Source organism: Akebia trifoliata, chromosome 8 (assembly GCF_017979445.1).
Source record: "Akebia trifoliata isolate Shusen 1 chromosome 8, ASM1797944v1, whole genome shotgun sequence".
NCBI classification, from domain to species: Eukaryota; Viridiplantae; Streptophyta; class Magnoliopsida; order Ranunculales; family Lardizabalaceae; genus Akebia; species Akebia trifoliata.
This window is the reverse complement of record NC_141382.1, coordinates 22,873,667-22,888,829: the sequence shown is the minus strand read 5'-3', so window position 1 is coordinate 22,888,829 and position 15,163 is coordinate 22,873,667. Positions and strand designations below refer to the sequence as shown.

At 35.1% G+C, this 15,163-nt stretch overlaps 1 protein-coding gene across 2 annotated transcripts in view; it reads right to left on the bottom strand.

Moving 5' to 3' along the window:
• Nucleotides 1-14,623, bottom strand: part of LOC147396393 (Glyceraldehyde-3-phosphate dehydrogenase-like family protein) — a 49,428-nt gene extending 34,805 nt beyond the window's left edge. The window contains exons 1-5 of one of the 2 annotated variants that reach the window (XM_086450446.1): nucleotides 14,408-14,622; nucleotides 14,098-14,248; nucleotides 10,254-10,331; nucleotides 9,893-10,008; nucleotides 6,108-6,161 (exon numbers count right to left, since the gene is read on the bottom strand). In XM_086450446.1, the coding sequence (XP_086306572.1) occupies nucleotides 6,108-6,161; nucleotides 9,893-10,008; nucleotides 10,254-10,331; nucleotides 14,098-14,248; nucleotides 14,408-14,503 (495 nt within the window). In that variant the 5' untranslated portion in view covers nucleotides 14,504-14,622. Of the gene's footprint in view, nucleotides 1-6,107; nucleotides 6,162-9,892; nucleotides 10,009-10,253; nucleotides 10,332-14,097; nucleotides 14,249-14,407 lie in introns of both variants that reach the window. The other variant, XM_086450448.1, reaches the window with a different exon arrangement.
• Between the last annotated feature and the right edge of the window lie 540 nt (nucleotides 14,624-15,163).

Here is a 15,163-nt window from a genome sequence, read left to right as displayed (position 1 = left end):
TTTTAATGATATTAGAAGCTAAATGATGGAAATGATGAGTCTATGGTAGTATCAGAAGAATAATGGATGAGAAATCGTCAAGTCTTAATCTGAGAGCTTAGTAGGAATTTATAATAATAAAAGAGTCAAAAAGACCAAGAAAAAACCTTACAATAAGAAATATAAAAATAACTAAACAATTAGGAGTAAAATAACTAGATTATTTCCAATACTCCCCCTCAAGCTGGGGCAAATATATCAACTAAACCCAGCTTGACAATGTGAGAATTAGTGATAGAAGGACCAACAAACTTAGTAAACATGTCGGCAAACTGATCTGAAGAAGGTACAAAGACTGTCTGAAGATCACCAGATCAAACTTTTTCTAGGAAAAAATGAACATCAACCTCAATATGCTTAGTTCTTTCGTGAAGAACTAAGTTAGAAGCAAGCATGATAGTAGACTTGTTGTCACTGAGCAAAGTAGAAGAGCCGAAAATATAAAATCCCAACTCCGTTAGCAAAGATCGAAAACAAATTAACTCACATGTGTCAAGGTCCATAGCACGATATTCAACTTTAGCAGAAGAACGAGAAACCACATTTTGCTTCTTACTTTTCCACAAGATAAAGTTATCACCATAAAAGGTACAGAAACCAGATGTACATCTCTCATATCTATAAGAGAACTAACATGATCAACATCTGTAAAACAAGACAAATGCGGCTTAACAGTGGAGTAATAGAAAAGCTCAAGACCAGGATGCAAATTCAAGTAGCGAAGAATACGATAAACAGGATCAAGATGAGAAGTACACGGAATATGCATGAAGTGACTGACCACACTAACTGCAAAGGAAAAATCTGGTTTAGTATTAATTAGATAAATCAAACGACCTAGAAGTCTCTAATAAGAAGAGGATCCGATAAAGGATCACTACAGTCAGCATAAAGACAATGATTTTGATACATAGGGGAGGAAGCAGAACGACAACCAAACATCCCAGAATACTAAAAAAAATCTAATGTGTATTTACGCTGAGATAAAAAAATATCACGGCGAGAACGGGACACTTTTATCCCCAAGAAGTATTTGAGTAGACCCAAGTCTTTTACCTTAAAAACACAACCCAAGAGCATCTTAACTCTGTCAATCCACCGTACATCATCACCAATCACAATAACGTCATCCACATAAACCAAGACAATGATATAACAACCATTCACTCCTCGACGAACAAAGCATATATGATCTGAGTGTCATCTAAAAAACTCCATAGATAAATTAACCTCAGAAAAATGTTGAAACCAGGCTCGCGGGGATTGTTTCAGACCATATAGAGATTTAAGAAAGCAGCATACCTTCCTAGAATACTCTCCTTGAAGACGAAACCCAGGAAAGGGTCCATATAAATAACCTTAATCAAATCACCATTCAGAAAGGCCTTCTTCACATTGAGTTGGTAAAGTGGCCAAGAGTGATATGCAACTAAAGAAATAAGAAGTCGAACTGTGGAAAATTTAGCAACTAGATCGAACGTGGCACTAAAATCTTTTCCAGGAGTCTATGTAAACCCCTTAGCAACGAGGCGTACCTTATACTGATCAACAATCTCATCGACGAGATATTTAACAGTGAAGACCCATTTACAACCAACGGTCCTCTCCCTAAATGGAAGTGTAACAAACTCCCAGGTATTATTTTTCTACAAAGCATCCATCTTAACAGTAATAACTCTACTCCATTAAAGGTCTCACAAAGCCTTTGATACAGATAGAGGAATGTGAATAGAATCAATGACTACAAAGTAAGCCTGATAAAAAGAAAAATCCTGATAAAAAACAAACTGGGCAATAGGATAATCAATCACACACCCCCGCTTACCTTTGCGAAGGGCAATAGGTAAGTGAAAGTTAGAAATAAAAGTGATAAGGATTGGTATATATGTATGGGTAGGAAAGGATATAACTGAATCCAAGAAGAAGGTTGGCAAAAGTGGAGGAGGGTGAGAGTGATGGCGACGAATGTAGACCTTAAGCTTCAGCGAAGATGGAGAAAAAATTGGAGAAGGCAATACTATAGGAGATAGATCCTACAAAGTAGATGTGATACTAAAGTATGAGATATTTTTAAAGAAAGTAACATCAAAAGAGTGTATGACACGGTCAGAAACTGGATCATAACACCAATACCCTTCTGACAAAGAGGAGGATTTTTTTACAAGGAATATGAGAGGGATGGGTTGTACTTGTTTGAATCTCAGTCTACTATTGTTCCAACTTCTGTGTTTCCCTCCTATAGGAATCACACTTTTTCATCTCAAAATCTAGATTTATGGCATGCTCGCTTAGACATACTAATTTTCAACATTTATGTTCTTTATTTCTTATTTAAAAAATGCTTATAGTAAACATAAATTTCAGTGCTCTATGTGTGAACTTTCTAAACACACACGCACTTCTCATATTCTTCGTATGCATCGATTTAATGCAATATTTGATTTAATTCATTCTGACTGTGGGGGCCTTTCCCTGTTATTGCTTTTAATGGTCAAAAATATTATGTTACATTTATTGATAACTATTCACACTGTACTTGGATCTATCTGATTCATTTTCGTTCTAAGGTGCTACCTATTTTTGTCAATTTCCTTAAAATGATTCAAACTCAGTATAATATCACTGTTAAATCTCTTTGGTTTGATAATAGGAGAGAATATATATATGATGGGATTCGCTCTTATCTTCATGAGAATGGTATGCTTTACCAGTTGACTTGTCCTTATACTCCTAAGCAGAATAGAATGACAGAATGTAAGAATCGTCATTTTATGAACATTGTTCGGTGTCTTTTCCGAGGAATGCATATTCCTAAGAAATTTTAGAATATGACAATCATCACTACGACTTTACTTATTAACCGCGTCCTAAGTCGCACCTCAGAGGGACAAGTGCCTCGTCATGTCCTTCAACTTGATAACATACTTTTCTTCATTACACCTCGAGTCTTTGGATGCACATGCTTTGTTCAAGACAGAGCTCTTAATCGCACACATCAGAATGAATTAAATCAAATGTTGCATTAAATTGATGCATACGAGGAATACAAAAAGTACGTGTGTTTAAAAAGTTCACACAGAACACTGAAATTTATATCCACTACAAGCAATTTTTAAAGTAGGAAATAAATAACATAAGTGCTGAAAATTGGCATGTCCTAAGCGAGCATGCCATAAATCTAGATTCTAAGATGAAAAAGTGACTTCCAGATGAGGGAAACACAAAGACCAGAATAACAGTAGGCTGAGATCCAAACAAGTACAGCCCCTCTCATATCACTTGCCAAAAATCTTCCTCGAAGTTAAGTCCTGAAAAATACAGTAAATAGGAAAAATGGTAACTGAGCAGTTTAAAGATTTAGTAATACTACTCACAGACAAAAGATTAAAAGATAAGTGAGAGACATCAAGCATAAAATCTAGTGAAATACTAGAGGATACGGGGATGATACCCTTATTATGGATAAGTGTAAGATCCATCAGCAAGGCGAACCTTCCTATGAGTAGTAGAAAAAGTAGAAATAAAATGACTAGACTCACTGGTCATGTGATCAGAGGCACCATAATCAATAACCCATGTCAGAGGAACAGAATCAGACTGAGTGACATGAAAAGCAATAGATGTACCTAGAGGCGTGATAACTGATACCACAGTCGAAGAGGAGTGAGTATGAACATGAATCTGATCTCGGACAATCGTGGCAATATGAGTTTGTAACTGTTGTAAGTCAATCATGCCAAGTGAAGAAGGAGAATCAGTGAGAGGAATGGATGATGACTCCACTATAGCAACACGAGGAGCAGACTGACCCAAAGATGGAGTAGAAAGAAGTCGTGGTATTAAATGAGAATAGAACTGAAAGCAATAGACCTTCTCATGGCCAGTCTTCCCACAATGACTACAAGTAAGGCTACTCCTTTTACTACAAGTACAGTTGTCACGACCACGACTCCCGGTTCTCAGGGTATGAGTCGGAGAAACTCGAGTTAGCAGCTAAAGCCATCTAATCTATAACTAAAGCAGGAAGAATGTCAGGGCCTTGAGTCTGAGAAGGAACAATACTATGACGATGCTTATCACTATCAATGATCGTAAATATCTCAAAAAGAAGGTAAAGGAGTGGTGTTGAGGATTTGTGTCTAAAGTGCCTCAAACTCAGGATAGAGACCCATAAGAAACTGGTAGGTCTGATATCGAAAAATTCTCTTAACCGCATAATCGGCTGCTTCTGAAAACAAATCAGTCGTAGACTCATAATGAGAAAGTTCCTTCCAACGTGACTGAAGATATCTAAAGTAATCAACTATACTCTGAGTCCCTCGAGTCATTCCTGACATGTGTATATATCTGAGTAAGTGCTAACCACAAGGAGGAGACAGTCTCATGGTACATGAACATGGTATAGATGCACTGCTCCATAAAGTTAAATTGCCACCCAAGAATAGTGCATTTGTCGATCTCCCATGATTCAAATTTGGAATCAATAAGAGGTGGCTTAGTAACGATGTTACAAAACCATCCAAATTGCCCTCTACTACCGAGATAAAGTCGTACAAATCGAGACCATGACTGAAAGTTCCGACCATCGAGAAGAACAGTGATAATACGTTGGATTGAAGAATTATACCCAAAAATTGTGACGGAAGTTGTAATTCCTTATTCCGAAGTCATTGCTTTGCTTTGAAGGGAGGTCTCACAATCACCAAAGAGCAAAGGATAGCCTCAAAATAGTAACAAAGGGGAGGTGAAATTCTATCACACAACCCACCAAACCTTATTGTGGAGTAGCAATAATGCACAAAAAAAATTGCAACACCCTTGCAGTCCAATCGCAGTAGCACAGCAACTCACAACAGTGCTGCTAGTCCAAATCGCAACCTAGATGAACCAGAAAACAACAAAAAAAAAAAAGCAAACAGAAAAGGGGGGGCAGCCACACCAACCAGCCCTAAGCCCTATCACAAGGAAGTTGCACTCGCAAAATAGCAACACAAAACACCTACAGCACCATCACAAGACACACACCCCTGTCGCACAGCACACAACAATCTCACACTGCCCTAATCAAGAGGCTAACAGCCCTAAAGCAGCCACACAGCACTATCGCAAGACCCACGGCACTTTCACACAACCTTAAACATGGAACCAAAAAAAAAACTTATCGCCCAACAGCAAAGACTCCTATCGCAAGCCAGCAGCAAAAAGAAAAACTTATCGTAAGGGGTCCAACTCAAAAACAAACTGGCAGCATAGAACACAACCTCCAATGCAGCGATTGGGACAACTCAGGCCAAAAATAAAAAAAGAAATCCCCAAAGGGGACGATTCTACTGCTAGGTTTGCAGAGTTCCAAGATCAAACAAAAAAGTTGGAGGAGAAGAGCGTAGGGTAAGGATGCTTCAAGGGGCCAAAATCAAAGAGAAATAACCCCAAGGAGAGCTGTCGATAGGTCTCTATGACTCTAACACCAAGAAGAATAATAGAAGAAAAATCGTCAAATCTCAATCTAAGAGGTTGGCAGGAATTTAAAATAACAAAAGAGTCAAAAAGACAAAAAAAAACATACAATAAGAAATATAAAAATAACTAGACAATTAGGACTAAAATAACTAGATTATTTCCAATATTATCGACCATTGACTTTACCAACTAAGCTAGCTAGCACTTTCATGTCTTGGTCTTTGGTATATATTTCCCACAATTTTCATCAGTACACATAACAGATCAATATGCATAAGAATAGATAATAAGATTTTGTTAGAAAGCTGGGAACCACTTTTTATTTTTTGTTTTTTATCAAAGAATCTACAAATATTTTAAAGTTGGTAGTAATGTGTAATATATTAGTTTCTTATGAGATCGACACCTAAATCATGCATGCGATAAAAGATTGCATGAAAGTACAAAATTAACAAACAAAGATCTTTAAATTTGGACACCTGCATCATATCCATTGATGGAGCTGCAAAAAGTAATTGTAAGTTGTAACCAACACATTTCTTCCTAGTTCTATAAGCTTGAGTAAAAAACATTAGCAAACACATCAAGAGAAAAGAAAGCACACTTACAGTTGATTCATGTCGAATACAGCGTGGACGAGAGACCAACTTCTCGTAATCCTCCTGCAAGCCAGATAGTAAATTAGGCATTGTATGAGCTAAAAAGTTCTTGATGAAAAGTGGACAATAGAAAATGGGACATTGGATGAGGAAATATAGAAAATGGGTCACTCTAATTTGATGTACATTGAAGGCTCTATCTAGGCCCGGGGCAGAGCCAAGATTTTTTGATAGTGGGGGATAAGTACTAACAATGGTTGACCAATAATCTCAATTTCCTTCTATGCCAATGTTGGGTTCACTATAAATAATGGTTGACCAATGGATAATAGTGACGGTTGCATCCGTTAATAAAGACTTCTAGATTTTCCTAAAGTTCACCATCAACGGTTTGACAAAACCATAGATTTTGACAAATTGAACCTGAAAATATGAAGAATCATTAGTCATTTAAAGACCACCAATATGGAGGTGGACCAAGTAGAAACATGGATGTTTAATACAAATTTCTATAGTTCATATTCTATTTATCTTTTAAAATATTTATTTTATAGCTACGCTTCTATAGATTTTATAATTATTATTCTTATTTTGAAAATATATAAGGTCTATAGCGACGAAAAAATCCTCCACTATAGCATAGTCACCAAGTCAGCAAGGGAAAAAGATCGAAAAAAATCGGGAAAAATTGAAATGGTGTTAAGACAATGTATGTTTTCTACCAAGTGGTGTTATCATTTATATCATCAAATCCTATTTTAAACTATAAGAATAAATAGTCTTTGAAAAAACCCTTTTAAAATATATTCCTCAGTAAAAAAAAATCATATTTTTTTATTTTTAATTTGGGACTTTTTCAAAAAATCGTGATTTAATCGTGACATGGTGGAACTATGTGAATCAATAGATTCGATAGGTTGTGTTTAATGGAATACTCTAAATCAATTTGAATCAATAGATTCAATTAATAAACAAGCAATAGCTTGAAAGAAAATATAGCATAAAATTAAAAATTAATTAAAAGAGAAAAGATAATTGAATTGATTATTCATTAATTTTTAGATTTAGAGCTCCTTATATCGATAACTCTATCATAACAACTTAAAATCCTACTAAAATATTAAAAATTAACATTCATAACTTATCAATAACATAATACTAACTTTCTAATCCTATTAGAACTCAAATTGAACACTTCTAAGCACTTCTAATTATAATCTAAATAATAAAAACGAATTTAAAATAAATTAAAAATTAACAAGAAATTGTACTCCTAACATAATTATGAAATAGAAATCCTACTAAAACTAGAAATAAAAATTAAACCTAATAGAATTAGAAAACTACTTAAAGTTGTAGATGTCCTACACCAAGCCCCCTTTCTTTGAAAAAAACTCGTCCTCGAGTTATTCTTGAAGGCCTTTTTTTTTTCTTTTTTTTCATTTATCTCTCGCTCTAATCCACTTCCAGTGATATATCCATACTTCAGACTTTGTTTAGAGAATTTAATTGACCATAGCATATCATCAGGTAAATTCTTCACATAAACATCATCGTTTATTTTCAAGATATGAAGGGATTCAATTTTCTTCAACTTAGTTTTGTTGTAACTTCTAGCGGAAAAGCGGTCTTTGTTAAGATAAATCATGACCAAATTTCTTTTTTCATAATTGTTAAATCTTCTATGCTTATCGACATCGATTTTGTAGTTGTCAATAGAAGTTTCATGATTCTTCTTCACTTGTTCCTTCAATGTATCATGCTTTTTCAGACTCATCCTATAATTTGGCAAATTTGAGAAACTTGCACTGGGTACCAAATCGATGTGGTGTTGTATATTCCTCATGGGATGCACTGAATTTGGCAAATTCGAAAGAACACAAGAAAATTCATCAAAGAGGGGCTGCACTTGATGAAAAACTAGAGTAAGAGTGTCTCAGTTGGAAAATTGCACTACCATCAAGAATATTTGGCTTGTTTCCTTTAAGTACTCATTGATGTTGGTAGAAATAAAGCATGTTCTATTCTCCTTGACTGGTTGAGTAGCCTTGGACTTTGAATAGGAAGGGTGTAAAATCACTTTGATATCATTATGCATAAAAGAATAGGTGTTGGCTTTGTCTTAGTAGGTGACATCATTATCATGAAGCCAAGGCCTTCGCAAGAGGATATGACATACTCTCATTAAGATGATGTCACAAATAACCTCATCCTTATATTGCCCAATGCTAAAAGAAAGAGAGTATTGACTTGTCACATTCTTCTTGCATTCATCGTCCATCCAACCTATAAAATAAGGTGTAGGGTGTTGTGTAGTGGGTAGCTTGAGTACATCGACATGTGGCTTGAAATTATATTTTCCAAACTTCCACTATCTATAATTAATTGGCACAACTTACCTTGAACCTTGCATGTAATCTGGAAAAGACTATGTTGAATTGAAGGATCAACATGTTGTACTAGCAATAAGTTGCGAATTATACAACTGAGATGTTCACCTTCTTCAAACTTCTCAAATTAAGCTTCTAATTTAGTGTCAATGATGAATCCTCCTTCACCAACCATGAATGTGGATCGTAGCAAGAGCTCTAATACCACTTAACGTAGCGAAAGCATGTGAATCAATAAATTCGATAGATTGAGTTCAATACAATACTCTAAATCAATAGATTCAATTGGTAAACAATCAATAGCTTGAAAAAAAATGTAGCATAGAACTAAAAATTAATTAAAAGAGAAAAAAAAATTGAATTCGGATTTGGAGCTCCCTATATAAATAACTCCATCATAACAACTTAAAATCCTAATAAAATATTAAAAATTAACATTCCTAACATATCTATAACATAATACTAATTTTCTAATCCTATTAGAACTCAAATTGGACACTTTTAAACACTTCTAATTATAGTCTAAATAATAAAAATAAATTTAAAATAAATTAGAAACTAATAAGGAATTGTACTCCTAACATAATTATAAAATAGAAATCTTACTAGAACTAGAAATAAAAATAAAACATAATAGAGTTAGAAAAATAATTAGAATTGTAGATGTCCTACATCAAATCGTCAGTCTTTAAAATCGCAATTTAAACACGATTTTTTTGAAAAAGTCAGCTACTTTGGTGACTATGCTCTATAGCACTATTTAATTATTATTTTTTAATATTTAATGAGCAAAGGCCGGCAATTAATGTCTGATGTGGAATAGTGTAGAGGTTCATATGGAGGAGGAAAAATCCGCCCCTATAAAGTTTGATTTTTTTTATATAGCTGAACTTTAGTATTTTTTTTTCCATATGTATGATGTGGAATAGAGTAGAGGTCCATATGGAGGTGGAAAAATCCACCACTACAAAGTTTGATTCTTCTTATACAGCTGAACTTCAGTATTGTTTTTTTTTTGTCAAAGTTCAGTCAGGCCTATAGACCCCACTCAGCCCTATGTAGCTCTACCCCTAATCCAAGCAATAGTAATACGAAAAAAGGATGTGAACGGATTAGTAAGAAATAAGAAAAGTTTTGAAATAACACATTTTAAGTTTTAACAGAAAATGTGGCTCTAGATAAAATGAGCTGGCAGATTATGAATTATGTTACAGACCCCAAATAGTGTATCATTAGAACAACAACAATGATGAAGAAAATAACAAGGAAAGGAAGTTTTTTGTATAGTAAGTTATTAAACGAACATTGCATTTTCTTACAAGAATAGCAAAACAAAACAGCGAAAGAAGAAAATTTTGATTTTTGCCCAAATTTAATTCAGTAAACCCTGGCAAAGTTAGTTACCATTCCAGATGTAAGGGGCTTTTTATTTGCCAGCACAATGGAGCAACCCAAATCAACAACCCGACATAGAATCCCAACGGTCTCAGAACTAGCAGAGCAATCAACAACTACCAAACCTGTAGGAAAGAAATTATTTTAAAAAAATTGAAAAGCTGGTGCAGAGAGGATTTGAGAGAATCATTTAAAAATGGAAAACATGACCAATGCCTTCCCTTAGTAAAAACATTTGAAGTTTACCCGTGAACTAGAACAACATAACCCAAAGTTCAAATTATCATACTAGGTGATGCTTTAGACATTGGATAGTAGTAGGACCTCATACTAAGCATAAGAAGCAACACAACTTGGACATGAAACAAACCAGTTGATTTGCCTAAAAGGACTGCAATATCGATAAGTTTTCTCGTTGATTCCAAATTTGTGAATGTTTGGCAGTCACCTACATCGAAGCAAAAAAAAAAAAACAGAAATTACATAGGCATGATGAACTGGTTTGATTAGTCGTCTCTGAAAACATTTTGTCTTCAATATCACCATTTTTCATCAACATCAACAAGTACTACTACATATATAATACAAGTGAGATTTGAGTCACAAAGAAACATAATGTATAACTCATTAAAATACCAAAAAAAAAAAAAAGATTAAGAGAATGAAGAAAGGTAGAGACACAGCATTCTGGGGTGACCCAACAGGTTTTGAACAGCACCTTCATACGTGGCAGCTCAAATGACAGGGCCAAAGGGATTCCATCCATCCATATATTGGATCAACCTTTCCAACCCAATTTCTGTTTGTGACATGGTAAAACACAAAGGATTCTGTGAGTTTATTAGCCTTCCTAAGCACTGTTTGGTTGGCAGCATGTATTTTTCTGAAATGTTGTGTAGCATGAACTATTCTAAAAGGTTGATGTGGCTGTTTCTGAAATGCATTGGATTCCGACATTCCACTGGCTCTATTAAAACACTTACAATTTTTTACACCCTTAATTGCAAGATAAGGATAAGCATTTTTTGTAGTTTATGGTTTCTACCCTACACGATTGAGACTTCATTTTAGCAAAATACAATATTCCACATGCGTTCTCCTGTCAATAAGTATGCAACACATATAGTAAGATAACCCATCAAATGGTTCATTACCATCTTTGCTATTATATATAAAAAGGATTACTCTCTTTTATAGTATTCAAAATATCTATTCAACAAATCCAATTTTTCAGGGCTTGCCAAATCTGGCACTCCAGGGTGTGTGGAAAAGAAGATTACCACACTCAATCTTCAAGTTTGAATCGTTCTGAGTTAACCTAACTCACTAGGATCAGACAACCTCCTTCTCTATGGGTATACACCAGCAAAAAAGGAAACTCTCTGACACTCAAGTTAGATGGAGTTATCAGGAGATTTTTTAAGGTGTACCCCATTCGCATGGTTGCTTGACATATTATGATACTTCTACCATGATCATGTTGCCTACCATGACCAGATCTTCAATGTTTTTCCTGCCTCGTCTTCCACCACATCTACATGACAGGAGTTTTTGTAATGCTTAGGATCATGCACTTTTGTTTTGCTCGCGTTTTTCAATATTATGTCACAACCTTTGTCCACGTGGACTATTTCTATGGCTGACAATTTAGTGCACAAACAACACCCCCAGTATCCCTAGATTGTTTTCACTCATGGGAAAGTTAAATGATTGTGGTACTGATTTCGTCGCAACTCCCAACAATATAAATTTATTTATATATATATATATGGGTCGGGTTCCTGCAACACACATTGCGACACACATATAGACAACGTGTTTGTCTTATATGGGCAAAAATGTTTGGAATGGGCTGATTTTTTGTGAGGATGATCTCTGTGATGAGGGGATCATCCTGGCAAAAAATCATCCCATTCCAAAACTTGTAACCCCATCAAAATTGATTTACAAAAATTGGACGGTCTATAATTTTTCAACAAAAATTGGACGGTCTAGAAGTTTCATAATGAGCTGATTTTTGGCAAGGATGATCTCCTCACCACAGAGATCATCCTCACAAAAAATCAGCCCATTCCAAACATTTTTGCCCATATAAGACAAAACACGTTGTCTATATGTGTGTTGAAATGGTTGTCGTTTGAACCTGACCCTATATATATATATATATGGAACATCTTCAGCAGCCCACATTAGGTAGACCACGTTGGGAGCTAAAATTTGTCTTATATGAGTTAAAAGTTTCAAATTGGGCCGATTTTCTGTGAAGATGATCTCTATGAGCTCGTCACTCCCCCTCCCCTTCATTCTTCCCTATTTCTCCCTTTTATTTTTTATTCATTCTTGGTTTGCTTCCATGGAGACAGTGGGTGATAATGACATTTCCATTGAGGTATGACGAAGTTTTCTGAAGGAAGGTCTCTACTCTTGTGAGAACCCAAATTCCTCATTGAGATTAGTGGTGACCCTTACCATGGCTATCATCAAGCTCTTCGCAGATTTCTTGATGTTTACACCCAATACCCATCTTTTGGTTGGGCTATTCGGGCTCAAGTTGATCGCACTACCGTTGTCAAAGTATCTTGGGAGCTTTTTGTGAGGACTGTTGTTTTGGGTGACAAGATTGAATTCTTTCCTAACGAGGCTGATTGTCTCCCCCAATTAGTTATTCTGATGCAAGATTGCAAAAATAAGGGTTCAATGTTTCTTTCATGGAGGATTATTTGAAGAGACTTCGTGGAGCTTTGAAGCATCTTGTTGATAAGCTTGGAGCTAAAGCAGCACAGTTGGAGGAAGACTTGGTGTCTCTTCGTGACAATTCACCTCTTGCGACGGATATTCGCAAAGTAGAGGATGACCCTCATGAAGTCCTTATGTTTCAGATTTGCCTGATTAGACTTCAAGTTGCTCTTGAAGATGAAAGTGGACTTTGGTCCCCTAATGATAGATTAGCGATTCATTTTTCTTTTGTACTCTCAAGCACAAGAGACTTAATCAGGTGGAGGATATGCCAGAGCTAAGATTTCCATTTCCTCTTACAAGTTACTATGTAAATATTAAAGATATCATTTTTGATAAAAATTAGTAAGTTAATTGATTATCATTTTTTTAGGTAAATATTATTTAGTCGACCCTGGGTATCCGTTGATGGATAGATTCCTCGCACCTTACCATAGTACGACATATCACTTGCAAGATTTTATGAGAGAGAGGTCTAAGGATAAAAAAAGAACTGTACAACTATATGCATTCATCAATCCAAAACGTTATTGAATGCGATTTTGGAGTTCTAAAGGCGCAATAAGACATTGTTTTGACTTGCATGACACTTCACAACTTCATAAGAAAACTTGCAATTGTCGATACTGAGTTCAAACATTTTGAGGATGAAGACATGGTGGAAGAAGAAGAGGTTGTGTGTGACGAGTCCAAGCATAACCCTCTAATGATAGATCGTTGAGCTTGAGTAAATATAGAGAGGACAAAAAATGGAATAACAGATGCATTATATGCAAATTATGACAGAGTTTAGGATGACGTTTTTTTTATTGTTATTGATATGACATTATCATATACATTGAAGATTATTACTTCTAATATTTGTTTTTAATTTGATTACTATTTTAATAGTAGTATTTTTATTTCATCGTTGATTGAAGGCATGTAATAAACTAAAATATGTTGATAACAGGTTTATATTATATATTTTATATATTTGTATGAACAGTTGTCAAAGTTTTTGTCAAAAATATTGCAATTTACAATTTTTATACGTATAAAGACATTCTAGTCATTATTCCAGAATCCAGCAAATAAAAGATGTGAAGCAAATGGGCTTTTCAAGCTTCTGCAGCTTTTATAACAAACAAGATTTTCTTGGAAGCAGCTTCCCAGACTTTGGGCTTCAACTTCCCCCCAACACAGAAGCCTGAAGTAAAAGCTGGAAGCTGTATAAGAAAGACCCTTAAATTTCCCAAGGAATATATTTTCACCTCCACTCCTCCAAGCTACAAAAATTCTGAGATTTTTTCAATAAAATAATTTTAAAACTCAATTGCAAACTTATTAAATTTTATTATTTAACTCCAAAAAATTGAGTTATCACACTTTCTTTCACCTTTGGTTAATCTGTAATGTAATGTGGTCCATTCAATGTGATGTAATCTAACGTAATGAACTCCTTATTAGGACAATTAAGTGCAGTAGCAAAATTTTACCGAAGCCATTGAGCGTGGAGAGAGAAGAACCAACCGACTTCACGCAGCAAATTTCCATCAAGAAAGCATCATTAAAGCTCATTGTGAACAAATCAGAGACGATAAGCAATGATTTACTGTCGCAAATTCCCACGATTCGCAAGAGCAAACCCTGCATCCGTACAAATGATTAAGTATTTAAGAAATTATTGGCGGTGTAACTTAACAGAAAATGGTGAAAATTTTAAAGAGTAGGGGAAACCCTAAATTTATATGAATGAAGCTATACGTATGTACACGCATGCATCTGAGTTAGGGAACCCTAATTTACCTGTTTGGCATGAAGAGATCTGCAACTGACAATGTGTTGAAGGAGCTGTCTCCCAACACCTCCGCATCCAATCACAAGCACAGGAATGCTCTTCATCCTCTCTCTCTCTTTCACAGACACTGGTTTGAGTTATGGAACGGACTTGGGGGATACTCTGACCGGCAGCAAGAACTTTTTTAACTTTATTTCTGTGGTGATCATGTATGTATTTATGAATTTCTACTCTTCATGTATGTATTTATGAATTTCTACTCTTCTTGATGAGGGTAATTATTAAAGAGAGTTACTATTGCCACATCAAATTTTACTAACGCCACACTACTTGTGTGCAATTTTTTGGAATAGGTCTGGTATTAGTAAACGTTGGTGTGACATTAGCAGATCTCTTATACAAGCACCCAGGGCAATCAACACCATAGCCGAATTTTTTTGTCTTATATGAGTTAAAAATTTCAAAATGAGCTGATTTTTGGTGAGTATGATCTCTATGATGAGAAGATCATTCTCACCCAAAATCAGTTCATTCTGGAACTTCTAACCCAATCAAAACTGATTTACAACAAACAAACAAAAATAGTCAATTTATAATTCTTGGACTTGTTTTGATGGGATTCAGAATTGGCTGATTTTTTATGAGGATGATCTCTTCATCGTAGAGATCTTTCTCACCAAAAAATAGTTCATTCCAAAACTTTTAACCTATATAAGACAAAACAATTTGGCTATGGTGTGAGTTGCCCTTATTAATTCATGGGG